General features: G+C 49.4%; 1 protein-coding gene and 1 pseudogene across 1 annotated transcript; both read right to left on the bottom strand.

The window, feature by feature from the left end:
• Positions 1-232: 232 nt before the first annotated feature.
• Positions 233-2,931, bottom strand: LOC130883570 (PRAME family member 12-like). Its single transcript, XM_057784141.1, has 3 exons — positions 2,639-2,931; positions 1,089-1,664; positions 233-755 (listed from the first exon to the last, which is right to left on the bottom strand). Exons 1-3 carry the CDS (start codon positions 2,929-2,931, stop codon positions 233-235), a joined length of 1,392 nt encoding a protein of 463 aa, XP_057640124.1.
• A 7,358-nt stretch (positions 2,932-10,289) lies between these two features.
• On the bottom strand, positions 10,290-11,922 carry LOC130883568 (kinesin-like protein KIF2C; annotated as a pseudogene).

The following is an 11,922-nucleotide window of genomic DNA, read 5'->3' as shown; positions in this document are numbered from 1 at the left end:
TCCCATCAATTCTCAGGTCAACATTTCTCTCTCTCTGAGGTAGCCTTTGCTGCTAGACCCATCCCTTCCCCACCCCCGCTCCCCAACACAAACTGAGACCACAGGTTCTGTGTTCTCTTCGGGATTCACCTATACTATAAGGAATCTGCTTCTAAGAGGTAGAAGGAATCATTTGGTACCCAGCTGGATAGGACCAAATCCCTGGTGCAGCTTGGGTTCCGACTCACATGGCCTAGTAACCACAAGGTGGACAGGGAATGATGCTGAACCACACTGTCCTGGTGTGTTTCAGGGGCTCCATTGTCCTGCTCAGCTCCTCACGAAGCTGTTCTAGCCTCTTGTGGTGGAAAGCACCCTGGGCACCATAAATCTCCCACGGGGTAGAATACATCTCCAAGGTCAAGCGGCTCAGCCTGGCAGTGTGGCAGAGCAGGCGTTCCAGAACAGCCACAGAGATGGGATTCCTTAAGTAGTTGAATGTGGTGAGCTGGGAGCAGCTGCTCAGGGCAGGCAGGAGGGCACTGAGCTGAGAGTCCATAATTCTACAGTTCTCCAGGTCCAGGGTCTTCAGGGTAGCTGCGACTGTCTCTAGCAGGACTCGGAGGGGCTTGGGATTTATGTTGGTCAGTATGACACCACTTAGATCCAGATGTTTGAGCTGACGGATGCCTGGACACTGGGTCAGGGACTTCAAATCTGATTCCGAAAGCTGGCAATCAGTGATGGACAGAGTCTCCAAGGGGACCTTCAGGCACCTAGGGAGAGATCAAGTGGTTAGTTTTCTATGAGTAGCTGTGGTTAGGTTAGGGACTCCTGGGGTAGGATGGATCGTTTGTTTTAAAGTCATTCTGGCCACTGTATACATGCCAATACCCAGTAGGCTGCCCCTTAGAGTATGCTCACTCAAATTACCCATTCTAAGTCAGGGTCTGGCACCGTCACTGTGTGTCTAGCTCCGCCCACTGCCCTGCAGCTCCTTCCCCCACTGTTAAAGCAGGACACCCCAACTCTAGCTATATCACTACGTTGTTCCAACAGGGAAAAGGCTTTGCTGCGGTCTTCAGGGAAAGCTCTCCATCTTCCCTCACCTGAGCAACCGGTCCAGATGACCTTCAAGGAAGGAGATCGAGTCCAACGAGAGCTCGCGGAGGTACTCCAGGTTGTGAAACTGTGAGGTAAACTGGTCGATCAACTTCCCCTTCTCCTCGAGGGAAATGGGGACAGGGATGCAGACATGAGAGAGAAGGAACTTGCGGAGACTGCGCATCTGGCCCATGTAAGGAGCAAAGCTGGCCAGGGTGGACAATTTCCAGGTGCAGCACACTTCCACTTCCTCCATATAGTCCAGGTCCAGCATTTCCAGAACCTTCACGATGTTCCGGAGAGCGATCGTGGAGATCTTCAGCTTCTTACAGCCCAGCAAGCCTGTCCTCCCTTCCACCCACAGCAGGAGGTAGGACATGCAGGCATCCAGGGCTCTTGGCTTGAGGCACATGTCTATAAACACCTTCAATGACTGCTTGGCCACTACCCTCGCACCTCTGTCTTGTGTTTTCTTCTTACGCTTGACTTCTAGAGAGCCGGCAGCTGCCTCATCCCCAGCCCACACGTTCCAGAAGTCCTTGTGCATAGCACGCAAATCCAGAACTCTCAGTTTGTGGCTCCTGTCGGGGAAATAAGTCTAAGAATTAAGACGAGAACCCACCTTTCCCCCATTACACTTCTTTTCCAGTTTTAAAAATAGGGTCTTGGCCAAATTGTAGCCTGAGGCCAAAGCTGAAACTATAGGCAAGCACTACGAAACCAGATCTGAGCCAATTTTGATTCTTACTCCCAACATCACTTCCCTCCCTCTCTGATCCTTCTATTCACCTTGATGATCTCTAACCCTTCCTCTCTAATCTGGCCTGGTCCCACTCCTAACGCCTATGGAAAGAGGCAGGGGTAGGCACAGCTATGTGTCATGGGAACGTTTTCTGGGTTGTGCTCTGATATCCAAGGGAGTCAGGAATTGGTTCAAGAGGTAGGGTTCACATTAGCTGGCCAGAATGGATCATGGAGTTCCTTGGCAGACTCAAGAAGAGAAAGAGGCCCTTGGAGGAGAAAGAGGTGGGAGCCAAAAGGCGAGGCCTTTTTAAGCTAGGAAGTAGACAGTGGTGGTATGTCATGGTCACTTGTGATTCTCTCAAGTTAATATTTATCTCTCTCCTTAATATTTATCCCCAGGTTTTATTTTTTAAGAAATGATGAGGGCTGGAAAAATGGCTCAGTGGTTAAGAGCATTGACTATTCTTCCACAGGACGTGAGTTCAATTTCCAGCAACCACATGGTAGCTCACAACCATCTGTAATGAGATCTGGCACCCTCTTCTGGCCTGCAGGCATACATGGAGGCAGAATGTTGTATACATAATAAATAAATAAAATCTTAAAAAAAAATGATAAAAGAAATCACAATAGCTATATCTGTCCTAAACAGTCCTGAACACTCAAGTCCTAGACGGCTCAGCAATGATCCAATGGCTTCTGAAATCCTCCCGAAGCCAACATAAGCCTCTAAGCTTCCCTCTGTTCTCTATTCTCCTTGACCCCTAGCTCTCCCAAGCCTCCCTCCTAGAGTACCCGGAGTCTCCCTCACCTGGGGTGAACCTTCTGGTCAAGCAGTATATTAATCCCATCCAGTATGATTTGTAAGGTCTCCAGGTAGGATGCCTTCATCTTCATCAGACCTCCCAGTGGGAGACAAGGGAAAGGCCAGACCTGCACCATCGCCTTCAAGACCACAAACCGTTTGTGGGTGAAGGCCTCCTTGAAGAGCGGGGGGAAGAGCTCCACGGGCAGGTCCTGCAGACCAGAGACGGCCAAGGCCTCGTCCCTCAGCAGGCTCCGCACTGCCAGATGCAGGAGTGTGGGTGTGGCCTGGAAGCTCATCTTGATGGATCTGCAGGGAGATGATGCTAAGGCAATGTCCAAGAAAAGACGTCAAGGATTAAGAAGCCCTTCTCAGCCAGGTGGTGGCGGCGCACGCTCGGGAGGCAGAGGCAGGCAGATCTCTGAGTTCGAGGACCAAGTTCTAGGGTAGGCACACAGAGAAGCCCTGTCTCGAAACCCCCTCCCTCCGACAAAAAAGAAAAAGAAAAAAGAAAGGAAAAGAAAAAGAAGCTCGCCCTTCTCAACTCAGAAACCAAGTCAGGCCCACAGCCGCTGCTCTGGCAATGATTCCCCTTACCCATCCATTCCCAAGCAGGATCCCCTTGCACCATGTCCTCTCACCTTCAATGTGGTCCTAAGAGCCTGAGAGCTTACTCTGCTTTTTAGGTAAGATTTCTGTCATCACCTAGGGCCCTGGAACAAGGCAGAGGATGTCCTGTGGCCCAACGGTCACATTCTCAGTTCCAGCAGTGATTCTGGCTGGGAACAGTTTAGGAAGCTAAAAACCCAATTGCTATTTTCTCATTAAAAAATAATTAATAGCCAGTGGATAATGGCGCACACCTTTAATCCCAGGACTCAGGAAGCAGAGACAAATGGATCTGAGTTCGAGGCCAGCCTGGTCTACGAAGCAAGTTCCAGGACAGCCAGGGCTACACAAAGCAAAGGTGGCAGTTCCCGTCTTCCTCACCTGTGACAGCTTCACAAAGTCACACGGTTGGGAAGGCAGTCTTGAGAGGCATGAGAAGGATCAGGGAGATGAAGCGGATGGGTGGGCAACACAGAGGAGGAAGAGAAGGTGGCGGCTGGGCTTGGATGGTTTGGGTTGTGTTTTAAAAGGGAGAAAGGCCATGGTTTTTGGAAGCTTTGGGAAACAAGGGTTATAAGAGTTAATCAGTCCTTTTTCTACTGCCTGGGACTTTGGCCAGATCACTCAACCTCTCCCCATCTGCAAACGAGGCTCACAACCGCACTGCCCCTGGATTAAAGTTGTAGACCACTTCCCCTGGGTCTTCAAGACACCTTTTAAAAATTATTTTATTATTGTTATTATTATAGATAACTTCTCTTGGGTTCCAGGTTGTCCTCAAACTCACGAGGTAGCCAAGGACGACCTTGAACTTCTGATCCTCCTGCCTCTATCTCTCAATTGCTAAAATTACAGACCTGTGCTACCATAAATGGATTTATGTGGTGCTGGGGAATCAAACCCAGAGCTTGTATATGCTAGGCAAGTACTGTACCAACTGAGACAAGAGTTTTCCAGAAAAGGACCACCAGGGACCCCAAAGTTCTGGCAGTGAGCAGGACATCTCATTAGCTCATCAACTTACCGGAGTGTTCCCAAGCTGTCTGATGGAGTCACCAGAATATGTAACCAGGATACTCTAGCTAATGGTACCACCCGTCAATGAGCAAAGGCAGGAACTGAGTCTTCGGGTTGCGATATATGCGGAGAGCCAGTGATCTGTGAAGGCAGAGGGTTAATGTTCCCCCTAAGACACCAGGAAAACAGCTTTTCATCACACCCATCTCCAGCCAGCAGTGCGGGAGGACAGACAATCAATCCATCATTTCAGAACAGGTCAGGTGCTCAAGTCACATTTATGTGACTGATTATGATGACTGTGCTTCTTTAGGTTTGTTTTTTTTTTTTAAAGATCGGGTCTCCTATGTATCCTTGACCTGGAGCTCTCTCTGCAGATCAGACTGGTCCCAAACTTATAGGAATTTACTTGCTTCCTCCTCCTGAGTACTGGGATTAAAAGTGTAGACTATCATACTTGGCTGTTTAAAAGATTTTTTTTGTTTTGCAAAAATAAACAAAAAACAATAACAACAAAAAGAAAGCCAGGCAGTGGTGGTGCACACTTTTAATCCCAGCACTCGGGAGGCAGAGGCAGGTGGATCTCTGTGAGTTTGAGGCCCGCCTGGTCTACAAGAGCTAGTTCCAGGATAGGCTCCAAATCTACAGGGAAACCCTGTCTTGGAAGGGTTTTTGTTTGTTTGTTTTACTATTTGAGAGAGGGTTTCTCTGTGCAGCTACCTCGAAGTCTGTCCTTTATACAAACACTGCTGGATGTAGCAGCCTACACCTGAAATTCTAGCACTCCACACAGTCTGAGGGAGATTGTGAGTCTGAGGCAAGTTTGGTTACATAGTGAGACCCTGCCTCAAAACCAAACCAAACTGTCTGTAACTCCAGAGGCTCTACCGCTTTCTTCCATCCTCCACTACCACCAGTTTCTCACTGGGGGCGCAGACAGACATGCAGGCAAAACACTAACATACATAAAATACAGAATAAAGCTTTAAAAAAGATAAAGTGAAACGGACTGGCTGGCCGGTGGTGGCGCACGTCTTTAATCCCAGCACTCGGGAGGCAGGCTGATGGACCTCTGTCGATTCACAGCCACCTGGTCTGCAGAGCTACAGAGTTCCAGGACAGGCTCTAAAGCTACAAGAAACCCTGTCTCGAAAAAACAAGAAAAGAAAAAACCAACAACAACAAAACAGACTGTGTGTTGGGCCAGCCTCATGCAGACTGCATTGGTTGCAACAGGGGGCTATGCAAACTGGATGTGGGCACAATTTTAAATCCAGCACTCAGGAGGCAGAGGCAAAAGGATTTCCTTGAAAGGCGGGGGTGGGGGTTGGGCGGGCGCGGAAGGTGGGAGGGCGCGGAAGGCGGGAAGGCCGGCGGAAGGCGGGCGAGCAAGGACAAGCATGGAGTCACACACCCTTAATCCTGGCACTCAGTGGGCAGGGCAAGTGGATTGCTACGTGCTCAAGGAGAACCTAGTAGTTCCAGGACAGCCAGGACTACACAATGAGACCTTGTCTCAAAAACATAGGAGCCGGCGGTGGTGGCGCACGCCTTTAATCCCAGCACTCTGGAGGCAGAGGCAAGGGGATTTCTCAGAGTTCGAGGCCAGCCTGGTCTACAAAGCAAGTTCCGGGGCAGCCCGGACTGTTACACTGAGAAATCCTGTCTCTAGAAACCAAGAATAAATAACTATAATAATAAATATAAACGAATAAAATTTAAATTAAATAAAAATGCAGAAGCAGTGGAAGTGCTAGGCAAAGTGGCACACTTAAACCTCCACAGAGGCAGGCAGATCTCCATGCCAGCCAGAAATACACAGAGAGACCTTGTCTCAAAAACAAAGAACTAACCAAAGAAAAAAAGGAGCCAGGCGGTCAGGCAGTGAGTGGCTTACACCAATTCTCCAGGTTTGTGCAAATGCCTTCCGCGAAGTTTGCTTGAGGTCTGCGACCCATTTCTCAGGATGCACGCGCCAATCCTTAAACTACCCCAGACTATTGTGGATCTGCCAGAGCGATGGGGACTCTTTACGCTGACACCTGCTCTACCCTAGAGAGTTGTGATTGCTTTGGGATGGTCATAAATACCTGCAACGAAGTCTCTGCGCTGAACTCCAGAGGCCAGGGTTCTCCTACTGAAACATAAAAACCGCCATTGTACTGCACTTCCTGGACTAGGAGAGACTGAGCCTTCGTGGCCTCCACCTCCCCCTCTTCTATCCTAGCCCCTCCCCTTTCCCCGCCTCCCCTCGTGGCTGCTGGCTGAGGTCTCTACCCCGAGGGCTTCCAGGCTCACCGGCCCATTCAAGGACAGGAATGTTTTAAAGTGTCCAATTGTAACCAACCCTCCGAAGAACGCTGAGGCCTCTCTGCTGAAAGAACAGCCAGACAGGCTTCAGGTCCTGGGTGTCGCCTTACTGGGTTGGTGGAGCAAGGGGCGACGGTTTTACATTTTAAATTTTACTTTGAGGTAGGGTCTCAAACAGTCCAGGCTGGCCTCAAACTCACTATGTAAACCAGTAGCCCTAACTCCAGATTCCTCTGCGTTCATCCAAACGCTGGGACTGCAAGTGCGCGCCACTGAGCCAGGTTTACACCGAGCTGAGGATTGAATCCCCAGCTGGAATTGAGTCCACGTGGGGGGCGGGGGTGGGGGAGGGGGCTCTGCAAACATCAGGCCAGCAGAGTGTGTGGAGGAGAGGTAAGACAGAAGTCCAGTTCAACAGGTCTCAGTAGTCTGGTTCAAACTTTTGACCACCAGTAATTTTTTTTAGGCATATTTAAGCAGAGCACGATTTGGAGGACGTTTTCTGGTGATAATAAACAGAATCCTGTGTGCACAATAAATAAATAAGGGATGAGTACATCGAAAACTCTTTGTGAAGTATGCGTGACATCTTAAGGATCTGGGGGAAGATCTGGTGTGGTGTCACCATACATATAGTGCACAGGTCACCGGGATATTAACCACTCCCACCCCCACCGGCTGCTCCTAGCCTTCTGGGCAGAAAACAGGTTATGCTTCTTTCCTTTTGAAGAGACAACCCAGCCAGTTTAACATTCCTGGTTTCCCTAGTGCTTATCCCTGAGCACAGGAACTGTGTCTTCTACACTCACGGCCTTGTTCTTGCTAGGCACGAGCTCTAATGCTGAGTTACATTGCTTCAAAGGGAGCCTGACTTGTATTTGAGCGGCTCTGGGCAGCACTGGGGATGGAGCAACTTAACTGATAGTTTGCATAGATAAGGGGAAAAGCCTGCTCCCAGTGGGGGGGATTCCTGAATGTTCAAAGGGAGAGAAGACCCTTCCCTCGAGAAGACCCTTCCCCCAGTGGAGGGGTTGACTTGGTGACTGGGTTCCTATAGCACAGGCTCCCAAGCTGTGCCTGCCTGGAGAACCTGGAAGTTCCCAGTCTAGGTGAAATCAAAGTTCAGAAGGCAGGTGGGATTAGGAGTCCCTGGGGTCCGGCTTCCAACCCACGTTTAGGGACCTCTGAGAGACCTCCTTTCCCAGATGACAAAATTAAGGTGGGGGACATGACAGCAAGGCCGAGGCCTTGTGGGCTGACGTCTTACCTGGAATTTGTGTGCGGATTTCCCCAGCCGCAGTCTGTCTAAGTTCACCTCCCGCCACACCTATTATCCAAGAACAAAACAGTCCCTGAGGTGGGGTGAGTTTGCGTTGGGATTTTTTTTTTTTTTCCAATTTTTAGTTGGTTTCATTTATTTTGTTTGAGATGGTCTCTTGTAACCCAAGCTGGTCTCAAGCTAGCAAGGATGACCTTGGACTGACTCCTGATCCTCCGGCCTCTGCACCCTGAGTGTTGCGACGCCACGGGTGTTCCTGCTAAGCTCGGTTTGCCTCCGAATTTTTTGTCGCACCTGTTTTCTAGCATTAATACAAGGCACAGAGAGATTCCAAGAGGGCCACTAAGGCAGTGCAGGCAGATGCTAGGGTTCTCCTCCCTCCTACAGCCTGATTCTCAAGGAAATTTCTGGTGTGAAACTCTATAGCCAAGATGCCACTGCACGCTGGCAGAGGGGACTGTGTCAGCAAAGATTCCTGCATCTTGCCTCAGCTGCAGCCATCTTTGGTTTTCTGCCCCTTGCCCTGAAGAGCTCTATGGGAAAGTGGGAAGGCCCCCAACCCAGTCCTAGAACTCAGGGCCGAAGTGCCCCAGCGGACAGCATCTCTTTGGCGCTCGTTAAATTGCTTGCTTCCCTGCATCTGCCAACCAGGGTGTAGCTTTTCTGTGTTCTTTGTCTTTAAGAGCTCCCTGGAATATGCAATCGGGGCTGCTCTGTGAGAAGTGTTTCTCGCTAGGCATTCACAGCCCAGCTTAATACTGACTCTCAGTTAGAATTCTGGTCGTGATCTTTGGGTCTTCACCCATAATGGGCGTAGCTACTTGTGAGTGGATTCTGCCTCTAGGTCTGGGCCATCTTTCATGCCCTGACCGTTTTCTCTGCCCCTGCCCCCACCTTAAAAAAAAAAAAAAAAAAAAAAGACAGGTTCTCACTGTGTAACTCTGGCTGGCCTGCTTGGCCACGAACTCACTCAGATCTACCTGTCTCTGCCTGAAAAGGCCGGGACTTGCTAAGCTGAACCCCTGGTTATCGGGAATCTGCCACCACTGATGTAATAAGCCAATCAAACCAAATTAATAAATCAAGGTTTATTCTGAGCAAAACATTCCTGGGTAGTCCCAGGAGAAATTGCTAAGACCACGAGGGGAACCCATGAGGTTTTTTAATGCCCTCTGCAAAGAGGAGCCACCTATGGTGGGCTTTTTCAGGGACAGAGTCTGGACTGAGGCAGCTCCAAGAGAGGGGATTTGAGGTGGATCTTCCACCAGAACATCCCAGATTCTCTGGGTTTATGGATGCCGGGGCTGGAGTGAAGCTTTCACCTGAACAGGACTCAAAGGTGTGTGCCATTCCCACCGAGGCTGTTTTCTTGTTTGTTTGTTTTGTTTTGTTTTGATTTTTCAAGACCGGGTTTCTCCGTGTAACAGCCCTAGCTGTCCCGGAACTCACTGAGTAGATCAGGCTGGCCTTGAACTCACAGAGATTCGCCAGACTCTCCCACCCAAGTGCTTGGCCTGGCTCGTTTGTTTGTTTGTTTGTTTTTGAAACAGGGTTTCTCTGTGTAGTCCTGGAACTCACCAGGTAGACCAGGCTAGCCTTGAACTCTACCTCCCAAATGCTGGGATTAAGAGCATGCATTACCACTGTCTGACCTAGGCTGTTTTTCTTTACTCGGCCTATAGTCTTTGCATATCAAACATTAGCAGCTACTACACACAGGGATTAGTATGTGCCAACTTTGGGCTCTGTATTAATTACCTTGTGCCTTGCTGTGACAAAATATCTAACACAAACGCTTTTTGAAAAAGGATTATTTATGCCTCAGTTAACCCAGTCTGGAAACTACTTCACAGTCATGTTCACAAGGTTATCTCTAGATGATTCTAGTACAGGTCAAACCGACAATTTGATATTAACCACCACAACCTCAGTACTTTTTTCCTGGCTTTTCCTACATAAATACATAAAACAGAAAATAGAGGGTTTTTTTTGTTTTTTTTTTTTAGCTTAAAAAACTGAAAGAGGTCTCACAAACTTTTTTTTTTCCCTGAAAGTATAAAACATGAGAACACTCAGCCCGAGGATGATACCACAGGCCCGAGGCAGTAGAAGCTGGATAAGGATCGATTTCTCTCCCAAAGCCTGGGCCTCGCAGGGTCTCTATCAGCAGCTGTTCTGGAGGGGAGCTGCACCAGGGAAACCAGCCAAACAGCTCTCCTCTCAGACAGGGACAAAACGGGGAAGACCAGTCATGAAACAAACACTCCTTCCTCCTGCTTCAAACTGAGGAAGAGAGCAGCATCCCTCCCCTAGCTTTCCTGGGCCTGATGCCACTTACCTGGCATTTACCAAAACCCATCCAACTTAATCTCTAACCAAAGTCAGAAGGTGCCCAAAGTTTGCTGGGGAGGGGAAGAGTCTGGTGTGACACCAAACAGATCTTTATCTGAAGCCATGATTGGTGCCCTTTCTTGCTGTTTGTTTGCTCGCCGGCTCTTCCAGCTGCACGGCCAGTTGCAGGGCCTTGCTGACTTCTCGCTGGGCCGCGCCAGGGCAGATTCTGCTTCCTTCACAAAGGTCTCCAAGTCATAGTCTGGCTGATCGGTCATCCCTGACAGCTTAAGCCACTTTGGTCCTTGCTGTTTGATCTCCCTGAGCTCCTCCATGCCTCTCTCTTCCAGCTCCCTGATCTGAGTCATGGCTTCATTAAAGCTGGACATCTGGGAAGACAGCTCCTCCTCTCCCTTGAAGAAACTGACTGCCAGCGAGGTCCCATTAGAACAGGCTTCCATCTCTTCTGTTTCCATTTGAACTGGCTGCTCTCCACTGGATCCACTGTGGGGCCCAGCTCCTTGGCTCTGTCTGCATAGCTCAGCGGGTTTAAAGTATATTCACACAGGAGCTTACACCTGGTGAGATCACGGCCCTCATGCAAGTCCTTGAGTTCTCCCCAAGGAATGAGCCCTCCGCACCTAGGTCAGCTTGTTCTCGCGGGATGGGATGTGAGCCTTGTTCTGTCCCAGAGCCCTGCTGCACTCCTTCAGAGCTAGGAGAGATTTGTTAATCTCTGCACCCTCCATGCGAGTCAGCACTAAAAAGTGTCGGCCCCTCGTTTATTCCCTGCCAGATCCACCAAAGAGATTTTGCCATATAATCCCCCTTTGGCTCGAAGAAGAAGAATCTGGAAGCAGGCATGGGAGCAGGAGGAACTGGAGCTGGCAAACATTTGTCCAGAAGTCCTGCAGGTGGCTGCCCACGTTGATCATCTTGATGACGTCGTGAACACAGTTGACCAGGTATGCCTACAGTCCCACAGCCTGCACCTGCTGCTTGCTGTCCTCCAGGACATGTAACTTGGCCTTCTTGTTGAGCAGATCAAATACCTTTCCATTGTAGATCTCGAAGAATGTTACATAAACTTCCAGGAGCAAGGCTGACTCTTAAGAAGGAAGACATCCTGGGAAGCCATTGGATAGATCCCCTCAGATGCATTCTGGGATTTACCAGACAAGTCTCCACCCATTGCTTGAGTCTTCCCACTGCTGGTCTGCCCATAGGCAAAGTAGGTTGCTCTTCCCCCTTCAAAAATCATCTGTAGCAGTGGCCTTGCTGCGAGCGTGTGGACAACTTCACTGGGAGCTGTTTTATCAAAGGCAAAGTTGAAGCAGACCGCCTGGTTCTCCAGATACTTTGTCAAGTCCACTTTTAATTTGGTTCATGCTCAAAGAGGAAACACTTGCTGGGGGGCAGAAACCACATCGATTTCTTTCTTGGCCAGCTCTTGTTTATTCAGCGAGCGCTTCCTAACACAGGCACGGATCTGTGCTCTTCCATAGGATCAGTCACAGTGTGTGGATGACATTCCATAGTAACCTGAAATTTTTTAATCATTTGGGCAGATTCCCGGTTTGGAACGCTGCTGTCGTATTCCTGAGCTCGCTTTATTCTTCTTTCCGAGTTCTGGGCCCTTTTCTCTTCCTGCTTCATTTTTTCCATTTCCTTCACAATTCCTCCGAATGACAACTGAAAACTGCTTGAGAGAGTTTGTAGTCACAGGCAGCTCCACCTCTTCCAT

Source organism: Chionomys nivalis, chromosome 11, assembly GCF_950005125.1.
Source record: "Chionomys nivalis chromosome 11, mChiNiv1.1, whole genome shotgun sequence".
Lineage (NCBI taxonomy): Eukaryota > Metazoa > Chordata > Mammalia > Rodentia > Cricetidae > Chionomys > Chionomys nivalis.
Note: the sequence above shows the minus strand (reverse complement) of the source record. Positions and strands in the feature narration are given on the sequence as shown.

Coding starts and splice junctions, on each gene's coding strand:
- LOC130883570 (XM_057784141.1), bottom strand. CDS start 2,931: ATGAGCTTCCAGGCCACACCCACACTCCTGCATCTGGCAGTGCGGAGC. Junction 1,665..2,638: donor GACCAGAAGGTTCACCCCAG/GTGAGGGAGACT, acceptor TTTCCCCGACAG/GAGCCACAAACTGAGAGTTC. Junction 756..1,088: donor CATCTGGACCGGTTGCTCAG/GTGAGGGAAGAT, acceptor ATCTCTCCCTAG/GTGCCTGAAGGTCCCCTTGG.